This window comes from Camelina sativa, chromosome 18 (genome assembly GCF_000633955.1).
Source record: "Camelina sativa cultivar DH55 chromosome 18, Cs, whole genome shotgun sequence".
Lineage (NCBI taxonomy): Eukaryota > Viridiplantae > Streptophyta > Magnoliopsida > Brassicales > Brassicaceae > Camelina > Camelina sativa.
This window is the reverse complement of record NC_025702.1, coordinates 4,763,002-4,776,566: the sequence shown is the minus strand read 5'-3', so window position 1 is coordinate 4,776,566 and position 13,565 is coordinate 4,763,002. Positions and strand designations below refer to the sequence as shown.

General features: G+C 35.6%; 2 protein-coding genes across 2 annotated transcripts; one reads left to right on the top strand and one right to left on the bottom strand.

Moving 5' to 3' along the window:
- Positions 39 to 1,962, bottom strand: LOC104760544. Its single transcript, XM_010483482.2, has 3 exons — positions 1,666 to 1,962; positions 1,337 to 1,533; positions 39 to 1,241 (listed from the first exon to the last, which is right to left on the bottom strand). The coding sequence occupies exons 1-3, from the start codon at positions 1,750 to 1,752 to the stop codon at positions 278 to 280; spliced, it is 1,248 nt and encodes a 415-aa protein (XP_010481784.1). The 5' UTR covers positions 1,753 to 1,962; the 3' UTR covers positions 39 to 277.
- Positions 9,697 to 12,970, top strand: LOC104763139 (protein DETOXIFICATION 28). The gene is made up of 9 exons (XM_010486555.1): positions 9,697 to 9,981; positions 10,057 to 10,344; positions 11,287 to 11,540; positions 11,644 to 11,730; positions 11,813 to 11,869; positions 12,178 to 12,416; positions 12,513 to 12,631; positions 12,718 to 12,807; positions 12,911 to 12,970. Exons 1-9 carry the CDS (start codon positions 9,697 to 9,699, stop codon positions 12,968 to 12,970), a joined length of 1,479 nt encoding a protein of 492 aa, XP_010484857.1.

Below are 13,565 nucleotides of genomic sequence, written 5' to 3'. Positions count from 1 at the left end.
TTTGATCATATGGGTTTTGTAAGGAGAAAAACAATTCATACTTTGAATCAAATGTTAAATAATAGAGTAAAATACAAACAAATAGAATGAATAATAATAAACCAAATCACATTACACAACACACAAAACGATTTGGTAATCAACCAAAGACACACACACACACACACAAAAACAAACAGAGTGATGGAAATAATTTTACAAAGGCAACTTAGTAATAAATAAATGAAATTATACTCACAGTATCAGTGTAAACCAAAACATGTGTGGAATTCGAGTTTTAAGAGCTTCGACTGTACTTGCTGGTGACCGTTGAGTGATTGTTCCAGTAACCACCAACTGTTCCGATGATCGGTGATTCAGGGCTCCTACTTGGCGATTTCCTCGGCGAGTTCGTGGCTGAGAACTGTTTTATCTCCTCTGCAGTCAATGCCCCCAATATAGGTCTTTCGTCGTGGCTTTGAACCAGTTTCGAGTATTTCTTCTTCTCTGACATTGCGGTTTCAACACTGCTGCATCCGCTGGTTGTTGTCGGAGATGTGGATAACCAAGTTGCGAGACTAGCGTCAACAGCTACTTCCTGAGTTCTCTGTTTTTTAGTTTCATCTCTTGATCTCCGGTTCAAGCTGAATGATGATGACAATTCACCAACCTGTTGAGGCTCCAAGCTGAAGGAAGCATTAACCGCGTTCTCCTTTCGAGAATGTGTTTGTGTTCTTCTTCCTTTGGATTTCACAGCTTTCCATTGGTTGAGATTCTCGATCGGGTTCAGCACTGCGTTGACATATCCGCTTCTGTCTCTAGCATTCGCATTACTCTTTTCTCCTATCTTCTCAATGTCCACAACGTTACCCGCAATCTCCTCAGTGTAAACTTGTTTATCCCAGTTGTGCAGCTTATCATCATAACCATCATCATCATCATAATAGTCTTCATCAAGCAGCCCACCATCATCATCATCTAGATCGCTTTCGTCACAATCTGTTACATCCTCCTCTTCATCATCACTTTCTCTACAATTCTGGTATCTATGGTTTGAAGGATAAGACCCTGACGAGTTAGATGTAACATCACTCCCCTCAGATGCCTGCCTCGACGTCTTCACCTCTTCTTTCTTCTCTTCAGAGAACTCAACAGATTCATCTACTACAATGTGTTCATATGTTTTGACATTCGTGTCAAAAGTCACTTTCTTCCTAGTCGGACTCGGACTCGGACTCGGTTTCTTCTCCTCAACTTTGTCACTGCAATTTAAATGACAGAATCAAATCTGTTAAGCTAACACAAAACACAAAAACATGAGTCTGTGTACGAAAAGAACAAAACACACAATACTTACCAGATGTCATCAGTGATTGGAATCACAGAGACTTTAGAGACTTCCACAACACTCACATGATCATCCTTTGGAGACTCTTCCACAACACCAGCAACCTTAAAATTCAGATGATCATCTTTTACAGACTTTGGAACTTCATCAACAATAGGAACCCTAAGATTCACATCAACATCTTCTGCAGACCCTTCAGAGATTCTCTACATAAAACGAAATAAATAACTACAAATCAAGCAAAAACCCAACAAAATCAAAGCTAAATCTAGCTTAATTAAACCAACTCAACACTAAACAAAAATCGACTTTTTTCCATGAGAAAGTTAAAAACTTACGTTTAAACGTGGTTGGAAAGATTCACGACGTCTCTGACGGCGACGATGATTCTTCCGACGACCGAAGCAACCTAGTAAGCAACCCATTCTCTTCCAAAAACCTCAAAAGAGCTAGCGAGAGAGTTTGAAGATAACAGATTCCTTTGAAGATATTGCTTGATTAAAGAGTCAACATCACAAAAGAGATGGATGATTTTTTTTTTTTTTAACTGAGCTTACAACTTAGAAGAAGAGCTGAAGAGACTCACTTGTTGGATTTAGGGATTTAGATTTGAGATTTCCCTTTTTTTAATTTTTTTTTTTTTTTTTTTGAGTTTATTAATGTATTAATTTTGTGGGGGTAAAAAAAAAAAAAGGAAAAGTAGATGACCGTTACAAAGTCTGACCCCACGCATTTTAGACTGTGAAATTGGACCGTTATTATGTGGGCCACTGCTTTATAAATAAAGAAGAAAAGTATTTTTAAAATTGGGGATAATGGGCCGTCGTAAACCCGTTTACTAACTTCGACGAGGTTGATGAGACACATATACGGACGAGATAAAATGGGGGTGGGATTGATTAGCGGAAAAAAATGAGAGTTGATGAATTAAGGGTTGTCGTATAGTTCCCATGTCTGGGTTTACAATGATCCAACCCCTATCATGGTTTCTTTAATTTGTTTTGTTTTTATTTTACTAATTACGTAATATATTGTTCTATTTTTGTATATATATTTTTGTGTGCAAAAATATATTGTTCTATTTTATCTTTATAAAATTACACTAACTTACCCAATTAAAGTTAATTTGATAGAGACATTTCTGTTTCATCATTTAACTGAATCCTGACAATGAGCTAAATAGACTTCAGAAAATAAAAGAATGCATTTTACACATTGTCATTATTCAATGTTCCCGTACTGCTTTTCAAAGTGCATGAAATCTCAATTTTGTTGAACTTAGAAAAGAATGCATTTTACACACTGTCCTTGTTCAATCATTGAATTTATAAAAATATTAGTTGATTGTGAAGTGATCTTAGTGCAGTGGTCAACGGTAAGTCCTTAATGCACAAGGTACCATCACACCAGGGATCGAGTCTTGCTCCTTACAAATATAGGGATTTGCTGAATGGGGCGGCACCCTGTTTTAAAAATCTCCGCCTACCACCGATTACGCCCCGTAAAATCGTTAGGCCCACCATCTCCGCCACGATTAATGACTAATCCCCGTCTAGCATCAATTATCCAATTATATATATTTAATTTGATTATAATACGTCTAATCAGATTACATCCCAGCCTAGCATCGATTATACTTATTAGTTTTGGAGCCAAATATAAATCAAATATATATATTTTTTTATTATTTAGACATATAAAATAAGAGTTTATGATGTTTTACAATAACTAATGTACAAACTTTAATGAAAATCATAAAATTTTCTTTCAAAATTACGTTTTTATGTGTTTACCATAGTTTTAAAGACAATACTATAGTTCTATATTTTATTTGATTGTTTTTCTTTTAACATGAACAGAATTTACATATATTTAATACTATATATTTTATTTTATTATTAATTTAATAAAATAACCTTAAACTATTCTCCGATTAATCCCCATTTAATATTCGATTTTCTTGTTAGACACTAGGCCCACCCCGACCACCCGACTAGCGCCTAGCGATTTCTAAAACATTAGGGCGGCTTGTTGTAGTCCAATGATTGACAAAAAAAAACTATTAGTTTATCGATATATTAAATGACATGAAAACATTAATTCAAAGTTGAAATGATATCCAAATATTAATTTATAGAAGTCATATATATTGTACCATTAAAAAGGAAAGCTGTAGTTTCTTTTAATTTTTTTTCTTTTTCTTTTATAGTTTGTAGTTGTTGTTGTCTACCACTATCAAATTTTGACTTTATATCATTTGAGAGATATATAAATGTTTTTCTGTGGTATAATTTTTTTCTTTCTAACATTTATTTAATTATATTCGTTCTGTTTTATAGAGAAAATATCGCTAAAATTTATTTGTATGTTTCAAAATATGTGTTGTTTAGATGTTCGAAGTAAATTTAGTATAAGTGTTATAATTTAATTTTAAGTTCATAGAAAAATATCAAAAATTAGTTTGACTTTGAACAATATTCAAAAAAAATTTCAATATATACTTTTAAATTTGTATTATAAAACAAACAATATATTCTATAACTTGCACCACTCATATTTTTTATTGTTTAAATCAGATTTTCTATAAAAATAAGTATGATTAAATAATATATTTCAATAAATACAAAGTAAACATCACATGCCATGTTGTGTTAATTGCTTCAAGAATTTGTTCATCGTACTATTTTGATGTATTTAAATGTTTTATAACTTGAAAACAAACATTAACGAATGAGGATGGCGACTTTTCTCTCCAGATGCGATTGTGAGGGCGATTACCAGTTCCGTAACCGTTGTCGTGTTCTTCTACTCCTTTCTTCCTTTCAGTGTAATTTTCCGACAAAACTAGGCAGTTATTTGGTAATTTTGGCGGTTTTTTATGCGGCAGTTATCTGTTGGCAGTTTTCTATCCAAGAAGATGATGGGGAAAACTCTTTCTTGTTCTCCCAACTTCACTCAACTTTTTCTGTCTGTCTTTCACAAACATCTCAATTCGGTCCCAAAATGAGTGACATTCGAAACTCCCTCCAGAATCTTGATTTAGGGATTCATGATGCCCCAATTGTGCTTCCGTTTGACTTATGTGGAAGGGCAATTAATGACAACCGTTTTTCTCTAATTGTGTCTGTTGTGAATCCGTAGAAACAAAATCTTCGGGCGGTGGTTGGTCAAATGCCAAGGATATGGGGTTTCACTGATGCTTGTCGCGGAAGAATCCTAGGAAATGAAAAAGCCTTGTTCATCTTCAAGACGGAGGAGGCTCTCAATCTGGTACTCCGACGAGGCCCCTGTGCTTTCAATGATTGGATGCTCACAATCCATCGCTGGTACCCCAACATCTCCGAGGCTGATATGAAGATCATCCCGTTTTGGATTCAAGTGCGCGGAATTCTGATTCAGTTTCTTAACTCTGCCATGGTTAACTACATTGGCAACCAGATAGGTCATGTGGTTAATGTAGATTTTGATGAAAATGCCAATCTGGTTGAGTTTGTAAGGATTTGCGTTAATTGGAACATTGATATGCTGCTACGTTTTCAAAGGAACTTTCAATTTGGCGGTGATGAGAACACCATACTGAAGTTCAAGTATGAGAGACTATGCAACTTATGTTCAAAATGTGGGTCTCTACAGCACGATGAAGATGTGAATTATGGGAATTATGGCTATGATCCGAATGATTATGATAATCCGGATAATAACAATCCTGGTGACCAAGACTCTGACACAAATACTCTGCAAACGATTGAACCGGATGGTGAGATACCAGGTGTGGGGAAACCAAACACAAATCATGAATTCATCATCACAGAATCAGATGATTCTTCAGTTTCGAGTGTGTTCGAAGATAGTGAATTGACAGCAGAGAGACTTTGCTACCTGTTTACAAAGTATGCGAAAGATAAAGACCAAATGATGCATCCTCCATCTGCTTACACTCCGAAGACAGAGGTATGTACAACACAAAAAGAAACCGCAATGAAATGGAATACTACTATCAACAGTGTGAAGAAACATAAGATATGATGGTCCTGAGTCAGATCAAAAAGAAAGGAAGGATAGAGTCTGCAGGATCCTACAGTGGCACGACATTGGACGGAGGCACGGGGGTGCCCCCAATTTCTCCATGAGAGTCGTCTCATGGAACTGTTAGGGCATCTGTTCGCCGCTGACACAATCTCGCCTTGAGCATTTATGTCGTATTTTAAAACCACATTTGCTGTTTTTATGTGAAACTCTAAATAGTTTTTCAATTGTGTGTGACTTTGCTTCTGTACTAGGATTCAATAATGTAATAACTGAACCCCCTCAAGGAAGGAGTGGTGGTTTAGAAATCATGTGGGTAGATGATGTTTCTTTATCCTCTTTGTATCAGGATGAAAGAATAATCGATGTACACATTGACTTTAATAACAATAGTTTCTACTGTTCTAGTCTATATGGTGATCCGGTCCCAAGCCGGAGACACTTATTATGGGAACATTTAGAAAGACTAAGTGAAACAGGACATGGTCCTTGGATGCTTGCTAAAGATTTTAATGAAATCATAAGTAACAATGAAAAATATGAGGACCGTTAAGGGAAGAATAGACTTTTAGGAGATTCAAAACCATGCTTTCGGTTTTCGATCTATCAGATCTAAAATCAAAAGGTGATCGCTTTCATGGGTCGGCAAAAGGAGAAATTATACCATTAAGTGTTGTCAAGATAAGGTAATGATAAACTCTCAATGGTCTGCAACTTTTCCTGCTGCTGAGGCTGAATTCTTGGAGTTTAATGGCTCTTACCTCAAGCCAATATTAACCAACTTTGAACCTTTGAGAACGAGTCCTCACAAGCCCATTCGTTTTGATAAACGCTTGACTCACATAGAAAATTTTGACAAAGTAGTGGAACAAGGCTGGAACTCTTGCAAATCACAAGCTTGCTACTCTATTTGTGATCAAATTGTATGGTGTCGTCAAGCAATAGAAAAAAAAGAAACATAGATCAAATTTAAATGCAGAAAGAAGAATTAACCACTTTCAGACTACTTTGAATAAAGCTATGGAAAGTCTCAACCGCAATGTGAGGAATCAGATTCCAGGACTGCAGAGAGAACTCAGACTAGCATACAGAGATGAGGAATACTATTGGAAAAATAAGAGTCGAAATCAATGACTAAATTTGGGTGACCATAATACGACTTATTTCTATGCAAGTACCAAAACAAGATATTCAAGAAATCATATTTCGACTATCCAAGATGAGCTTCAAAACATCCACAAGGTTGACAAAGAGATTGATGCTCATGCTCAATAATATTTTTCCAAAATATATACTTCTAGCCGGATCCCGGTCTCACCGATCAATTTTGGAGATTTCCCACCGACAGTAATTGCAGAGATCAACACTGCCCCAACAGAAGATTTTACTAATGAAGAAATCCTATCAGCTCTTTCTTTAGGAGATGATAGAGCTCTAGACCTGATGGACTTACTGCTCGATTTTACAAGCATTACTGGAACATCATTGGAACAAATGTAGTGGCAGAGGTAAAGGATTTCTTTGAGACTTCCTACATGAAATCAGGTTTGAACCATACCAACATCTAGATGATACCAAAGATAAACAATGCACCGACCCTATCAGATTATAGACCAGTAGCACTTTGCAATGTTCTATATAAAATAATCTCAAAGTGTTTGGTTAATAGGCTCAAAAACATCTAGACAACACTGTCTCAGATACACAAGCAGCTTTTATACTAGGTCGATTGGTAACGGATAATTGTTTGATAGGACATGAGGTAATGCATTCACTCAAAGTCAGGAAAAGAGTTTCGAAAAACTACATGGCGAGCAAAACTGATGTATCTAAGGCTTATGATATAGTCAAATGGAATTTCTTAGAGGTTGCAATGAGTCTATTTGGTTTCAATGATAAATGGATATCCATGGATAATGGCTACAGTCCGGTCTGTTAGTTACTCTGTTTTGATAAATGGATCTCCATCAGGCATGATCATTCTAGAAAGAGGAATTAGACAAGGGGATCCTCTATCCCCCTATCTATTTATTCTATGTGCAGACATCATGAGTCATCTCATAAACACTAGAGTCCGAGATGGATATATAAAGGGTGTGAAGATAGGTAATGAAGTTCCTGCAATTACTCATCTTCAATTTGCAGATGATTCACTCTTCTTTTGTCAAGCGAATGCTAGAAATTGCAAAGCAATAAAGGAAGCCTTTGAGGTTTGTGAATACTATTCAGGGCAGAAAATAAATACAGCCAAATCAATGATAACTTTTGGTTCATGTGTACATGGCACAACTCAAAATCTTCTTAAACACATCTTAGCTATTCCGAATCAGGGTGGTGGAGGGAAATATTTAGGTCTACCTGAGCAATTTGACAGAAAAAAATCAGAGATGTTCAAGTATATCATTGATAAAGTGTGACAACGTACATCGACTTGGAGTACAAAACGCTTGACACCTGCGGGAAAAGAAATAATGTTGAAGTCTGTTGCCTTAGCAATGCCTGTTTACTCTATGTCATGCTATAAATTACCACTTGGTGTTGTTTTAGAGATTGACTCAGCCTTGCAAAAGTTTTGGTGGGAAAAAAAAATAGTGAAAGAGGAATCCATGGATAGCATGGAAAAGACTTCGGTACTCAAAGATAGAGGGTGGCCTTGGTTTCAAAAATTTATCCAAATTCAATGATGCTCTCCTCGCTAAACAAGCATGGCGTTTAATACAATTTCCAGATTCTCTGTTTGCAAAAATAATGAAAGAAAGATATTATAGAGATGAATCAATCCTTGATACAAAACCTAGAACCAATATCGTATGGTTGGGCTTCCATATAGAAGGATTAAATCTCATCAAGTAAGGAACTAGATATATTATTGGTGATGGATCTGCTACTCGTCTAGACATTGACAATATCACACCATCAAACCCACCAAAACCTATCCGATGTGCCAATTTTATCCCAGTCTAGTTAAGGAATTCATAGCCAAAGTTGGTCATCAGCGTTTTTGGAATGAAGAAAAAATATTAACACACATTCATCCTGAAGATCAAAATCTATTTAAGGCCTTGTACCTTCCCATTCAAGAAAAACTAGATAGACTAATTTGGAACTATAACAAATCAGGAGAGTATACAGTACGCTCGGGATGCTAGCTAAGCATGCATAACCAAGATATGGAAATAGCAAAAGGTCCAATACCACACGGTTCTGTTGCTCTAAGAACAGAGTCTGGAAAATGAAGATTCTCCCCAAAATAAAACATTTTCTTTGGAGAATGATTTCCAAATCTTTACCAACTATCACCCGACTAAACACTCGGGGAATGAATCTCAATCCAGTATGCCCCAGGTGCTTCCAAGGTGATGAAACAATTGAGCATATTTTGTTTTACTGTCATTATGCCAGACAAGTTTGGGATCTGTCCAACATTCCCATACATTTTTTTTATCAATGAACTACGACAATGAACAAATACTCACGGCTTTATTAGACATGGAAAACATGGCTGAAATGACCTACCTAACTCACTTACAACCGTTGTGGATAATGTGGCATCTATGGAAGTCGAGAAACAAATATATTTTCGAAAACCTTACAGTTCCACCCACGATCATAACACTTCGAGCTAAGAGTGATGTTCAAGACTGGCTTCTTCACAATCCCCCTGGCACTACAGAACTTTCGAATCAAGGACAATACTCGTTAACTTGGAACAGACCAACGTCATCAACAGTGAAATGTAACTATGATGCGGCTTTCGATAAATACACTAATCATGTAATACGAGGATGGATAGTTAGTGACAAAAATGGTGTTTCAAAAAGTTGGGGATCACAAAAACTAGGTACAAAAACTTCTCCTCTAAAAGCTGAGGCAAAAGCTCTATTGGCAGCAATGCAGCAATCTTGGATCAAAGGACACACATCTGTTTGTTTTGAAGGAGACTGCCAACTACTCACAAAAATACTTCACAATACACACCTAGATATCTCTCTCCATTGAAGGAATTATTCAAGACATTAGATGGTGGGAAGCACGGTTTCACTTCGTTCAATTTGTTTTTACCAAGAGATGTTGTAATATTGTTGCACACCTTTTAGCAAAATTTGGATGTCTTCACTGCATTTTCTATTTTGAATGTTTTAGACCACCCGTTTGGCTAATTCAACAAATGTATCTGGACTATACCAATTCATCAATATAAATCACTTTTCGACGGAAAAAAAAAAGTTGAAAACAAACAAGCAGAATCGATCATATCATGTTCTAGGTTTGCCGCATCGTAATATATTATCACGTTTCTTTCTTCTACTCATTTTATTGTTTTAGTTCACAAAAAATCAGCGATGGGAGAGAGAGACGACCAATCAGAAGTTGTAGAGAAGGCGAAGATTCCTCTATTATTAAAGGATCAAAATGTGGCGGAGGAGGAAGACGGAGAAATAAAGAGAGAGATATGGACTGAGACCAAGAAGCTATGGCGTATCGTTGGACCAGCAATATTCACTAGAGTCACGACCAACCTGATCTTTGTCATCACGCAGGCCTTTGCTGGCCACCTCGGAGAGCTCGAACTCGCTTCCATCTCCATCGTCAACAACGTCATCATCGGCTTCAACTATAGCCTCTTCGTATTCTCCACGAACACTTTCTCTGTTATATTATAATTTTGAGTTCATTCTTGAAATATTTGTTTATATGACTAGATTGGAATGGCGACTGCGTTGGAAACGTTGTGCGGTCAATCGTTTGGGGCAAAGAAGTATGACATGTTTGGAGTGTATTTGCAGCGGTCTTGGATTGTTCTCTTCTTGTGCTCCATCTTGCTCCTACCAATGTTCATCTTTGCGTCCCCGATTCTTAAGTTTATGGGTCAGCCTGACGACATCGCAGAGCTCTCCGGTATCGTCTCTCTTTGGGCCATTCCTACCCATTTCTCATTTGCCTTCTTTTTCCCTCTCAACCGGTACCTCCAATGCCAACTTAAGAATTCGGTATGTAACTTCAGATTTGAAGGGTCTCAGTGGGGCGTTTTTTTGCTGACTAGATTGCTTTATCATTGGGGTAGATGGTGTTTGCAAATATTTTTCCTAGAAAACTGATCGGTAAAATTGTCATTTAAATCACTTTAACTTACTTTTAAAACTCAAATTAATCTTCTCCTAGATGCTAGTTATGTAATTTTGACACAAAAAGGTTATTTTAACCAATTTTCTTATACTTAATGCAATTATTTTTTAGTGTGTTGTGATGATTTACTGCATTTAGTCGTCGAGATGTGTATTCTTATCTTTTAGACGACGTCCTAAAATGTCTAAAATGTTTATCCAGGTGGCCCTAACCATTTTACTGTATAAACATTTATAATAAATAAAAAAACTAACGTCAGTTTTTTTTATAAAGTTTGAATTGTTCAAGTGTTTGGGAGAGTCTAAAGACGATCCTGCTATGTTTGTTATGAAGACCTCATCGTTTCATCCAATTATGTTTCATTACGATTATGTATTATTTCATTTTGATTCCTTACCCAATGGAAATTATATTGATGTTAAATAAATATATAATTGGTTGACTAATTAAGATTATTTCTAATGTTTTTTTAATTTCTAATTTGCAATTTGAATTTTAATATAATTGGATAGTGAGGTGCTAATATTATGGAAATAGATTAGTCTTGTTGATGTGCTCCATCTCGAACGATTAAGCTTAATAATTGTTTTTGTATCATAAATTTATTGTTGATCTATTCTAATGCAATGCCTTACCCTTGATCCAAATGCTTGTATTTTGTTTTTTAATTGATTATCGTGTTGTTTAATTCTGAGGTTATTTGCCTTCTTGCTTAGTATTATCTAGTTTGTCGTTTAGCACAGAACCATAGAAAAACGTGTTGTTTTAGCTTAGTTTGAACGTGCTAAATGTATTATTACCGACAGGTCGTTGCAATCTCGTCTGGAGTGGCACTTGTAGTTCACATATTCGTGTGCTGGCTTTTCGTGTACGTTCTTAAACTTGGAGTCATAGGGACCATCGCTACTGCTAACGTGTCATGGTGGCTAAATGTCTTTATATTATTTACTTACACCACTTGCGGTGGTTGTCCACTCACTTGGACCGGTTTCTCAACCGAAGCTTTCACTAAACTATGGGATTTCACTAAGCTTTCTGCCTCATCCGGAATCATGGTTTGGTATTATTCGTAAAACGCCACTAGTGTCGTTTTTTTATATATATTTTGGTTTATAGACGAGAACACAACTTCTCATTACGACAACTTTTTTCGATATGTACAGCTTGGAGAATTGGTATTATAGGATTTTAATTGTGATGACTGGAAATTTGGAGAATGCAAGAATTGATGTAGACTCTATCTCTATATGGTACGTCAAATATATGTATCATATTCTCCTATTTGTACATTACTTTGTACACATTTTACAACTACAACATTTTTATCGACAGCATGTCCATAAATGGTTTGGAGATGATGGTTCCACTTGCTTTTTTCGCGGGGGCCGGGTAACTAATCTTTCATTTTAACTGTCGCACAGATTTTATTTTCAGTTTTCCTTAGTTTGGTTTATGTTATTCATGATCAAAAGACCCATTAGATTTTGTTAGAATAGTTGATGGTTTCATGGCTTCTAAATAATCGTTTATAGAATTACTTATCCATATATAATATGTCGTTTTCAGCTAGTATTCTCGAAAAACATGAATGATGGATCATCGAAATTTATCATTCACTTTTATACAAATTGATTTTTGCTAGTTTCGTTGTGCATATGGATAACATTAACTATTATGATGATTACCTATTTTTGAAGGGTCCGAGTGGCGAATGAATTAGGAGCTGGAAATGGCAAAAGAGCAAGATTTGCAATGATCATATCAGTGACACAATCGTTAATCATTGGAACAATATTTACAGTGCTTATAATATTTCTTCTTGACCACGTCAGTTGGATATTCTCTTCAAGTGAAGCGGTTTTAAAAGCAGTCAACAATCTCTCTGTTCTTTTATCTTTTGCGATTCTTCTCAACAGTGTCCAACCAGTTCTCTCCGGTAAGCTACTTGAACAGATTAATTTGTTTTTCTTGGATCCCATAATGAACCGGGTCGACCGTTGTGCATGTGATGACTTTTTGACTTTGATATTAGGTGTTGCGGTTGGTTCGGGTTGGCAATCATTAGTAGCATTTATAAATTTGGGATCCTACTATTGTATTGGACTTCCACTTGGATTTGTCATGGGATGGATTTTCAAGTTTGGTGTCAAGGTAAAGCCAACATTTTTATAGTTCTTTGATATAAAATTAGCAACATTTGAAGGTTAATATACCTACATTGTGATTTATGCTTATAGGGCATTTGGGCGGGTATGATATTCGGAGGGACCGCAGTACAAACATTGATATTGATTTTTATTACTATGAGATGTGATTGGGAGAAAGAGGTAACTCAAATTTGTTGTTTGTTGCTTTTGGTTTGCTTATATGATTTACTTCAAATTTGTTTTTTTTCACAGTTGTTTTCATTGTCTATTTCAAATTTTGTAGGCACAAAATGCCAGTGTTCGAGTTAAGAATTGGTCTTCTGTATCAAACGCAAAAATCTGAAGATTGTAACTATAAAATAAACAAAAAGATCAGTAAATTAGAATCGTTTTTACTGAAGAAAACATATAACATATCATTTCAATTTAACATTATAGACAATCTTTTCAACTTCCGCTTTCTATCATTTTTTTTTCGAGAAATATGTTATTTTATCTAGTTCATAATTTTTTAGTAAACTATAATTGATTAATGTAACCAAACGAAAACAGTTGATTCAGGGGCATTTTTTGTCTTAATTTTGGTAGCGGCTAATCTGTGAAAGATTTATTCGACTTTGTCTAACCGTGTAAGAATAAGTTATTTTGGTGTGATATGTGAAAATTTCTTTAATATTATATATGAATTGAAACGACAGAGGATTGTAAAATTTTTTTCAAGTAATCTATATTAGTATTACTCTATGGATAGTCGCAACGCTTTTATAATAAGCTTTGTAACTCAAAGTCCAATGGGGAAACACATATACGTAAGATGGAATCTGTAGTTCGATAATTAACTCACCATGGAGAAATCATATTTCTACCAATGAATCATTGCAATTGATTTTGCTGCCAAGAAGATGTTGATAAGAGACCATTAGAGTTAGCTGATCAGT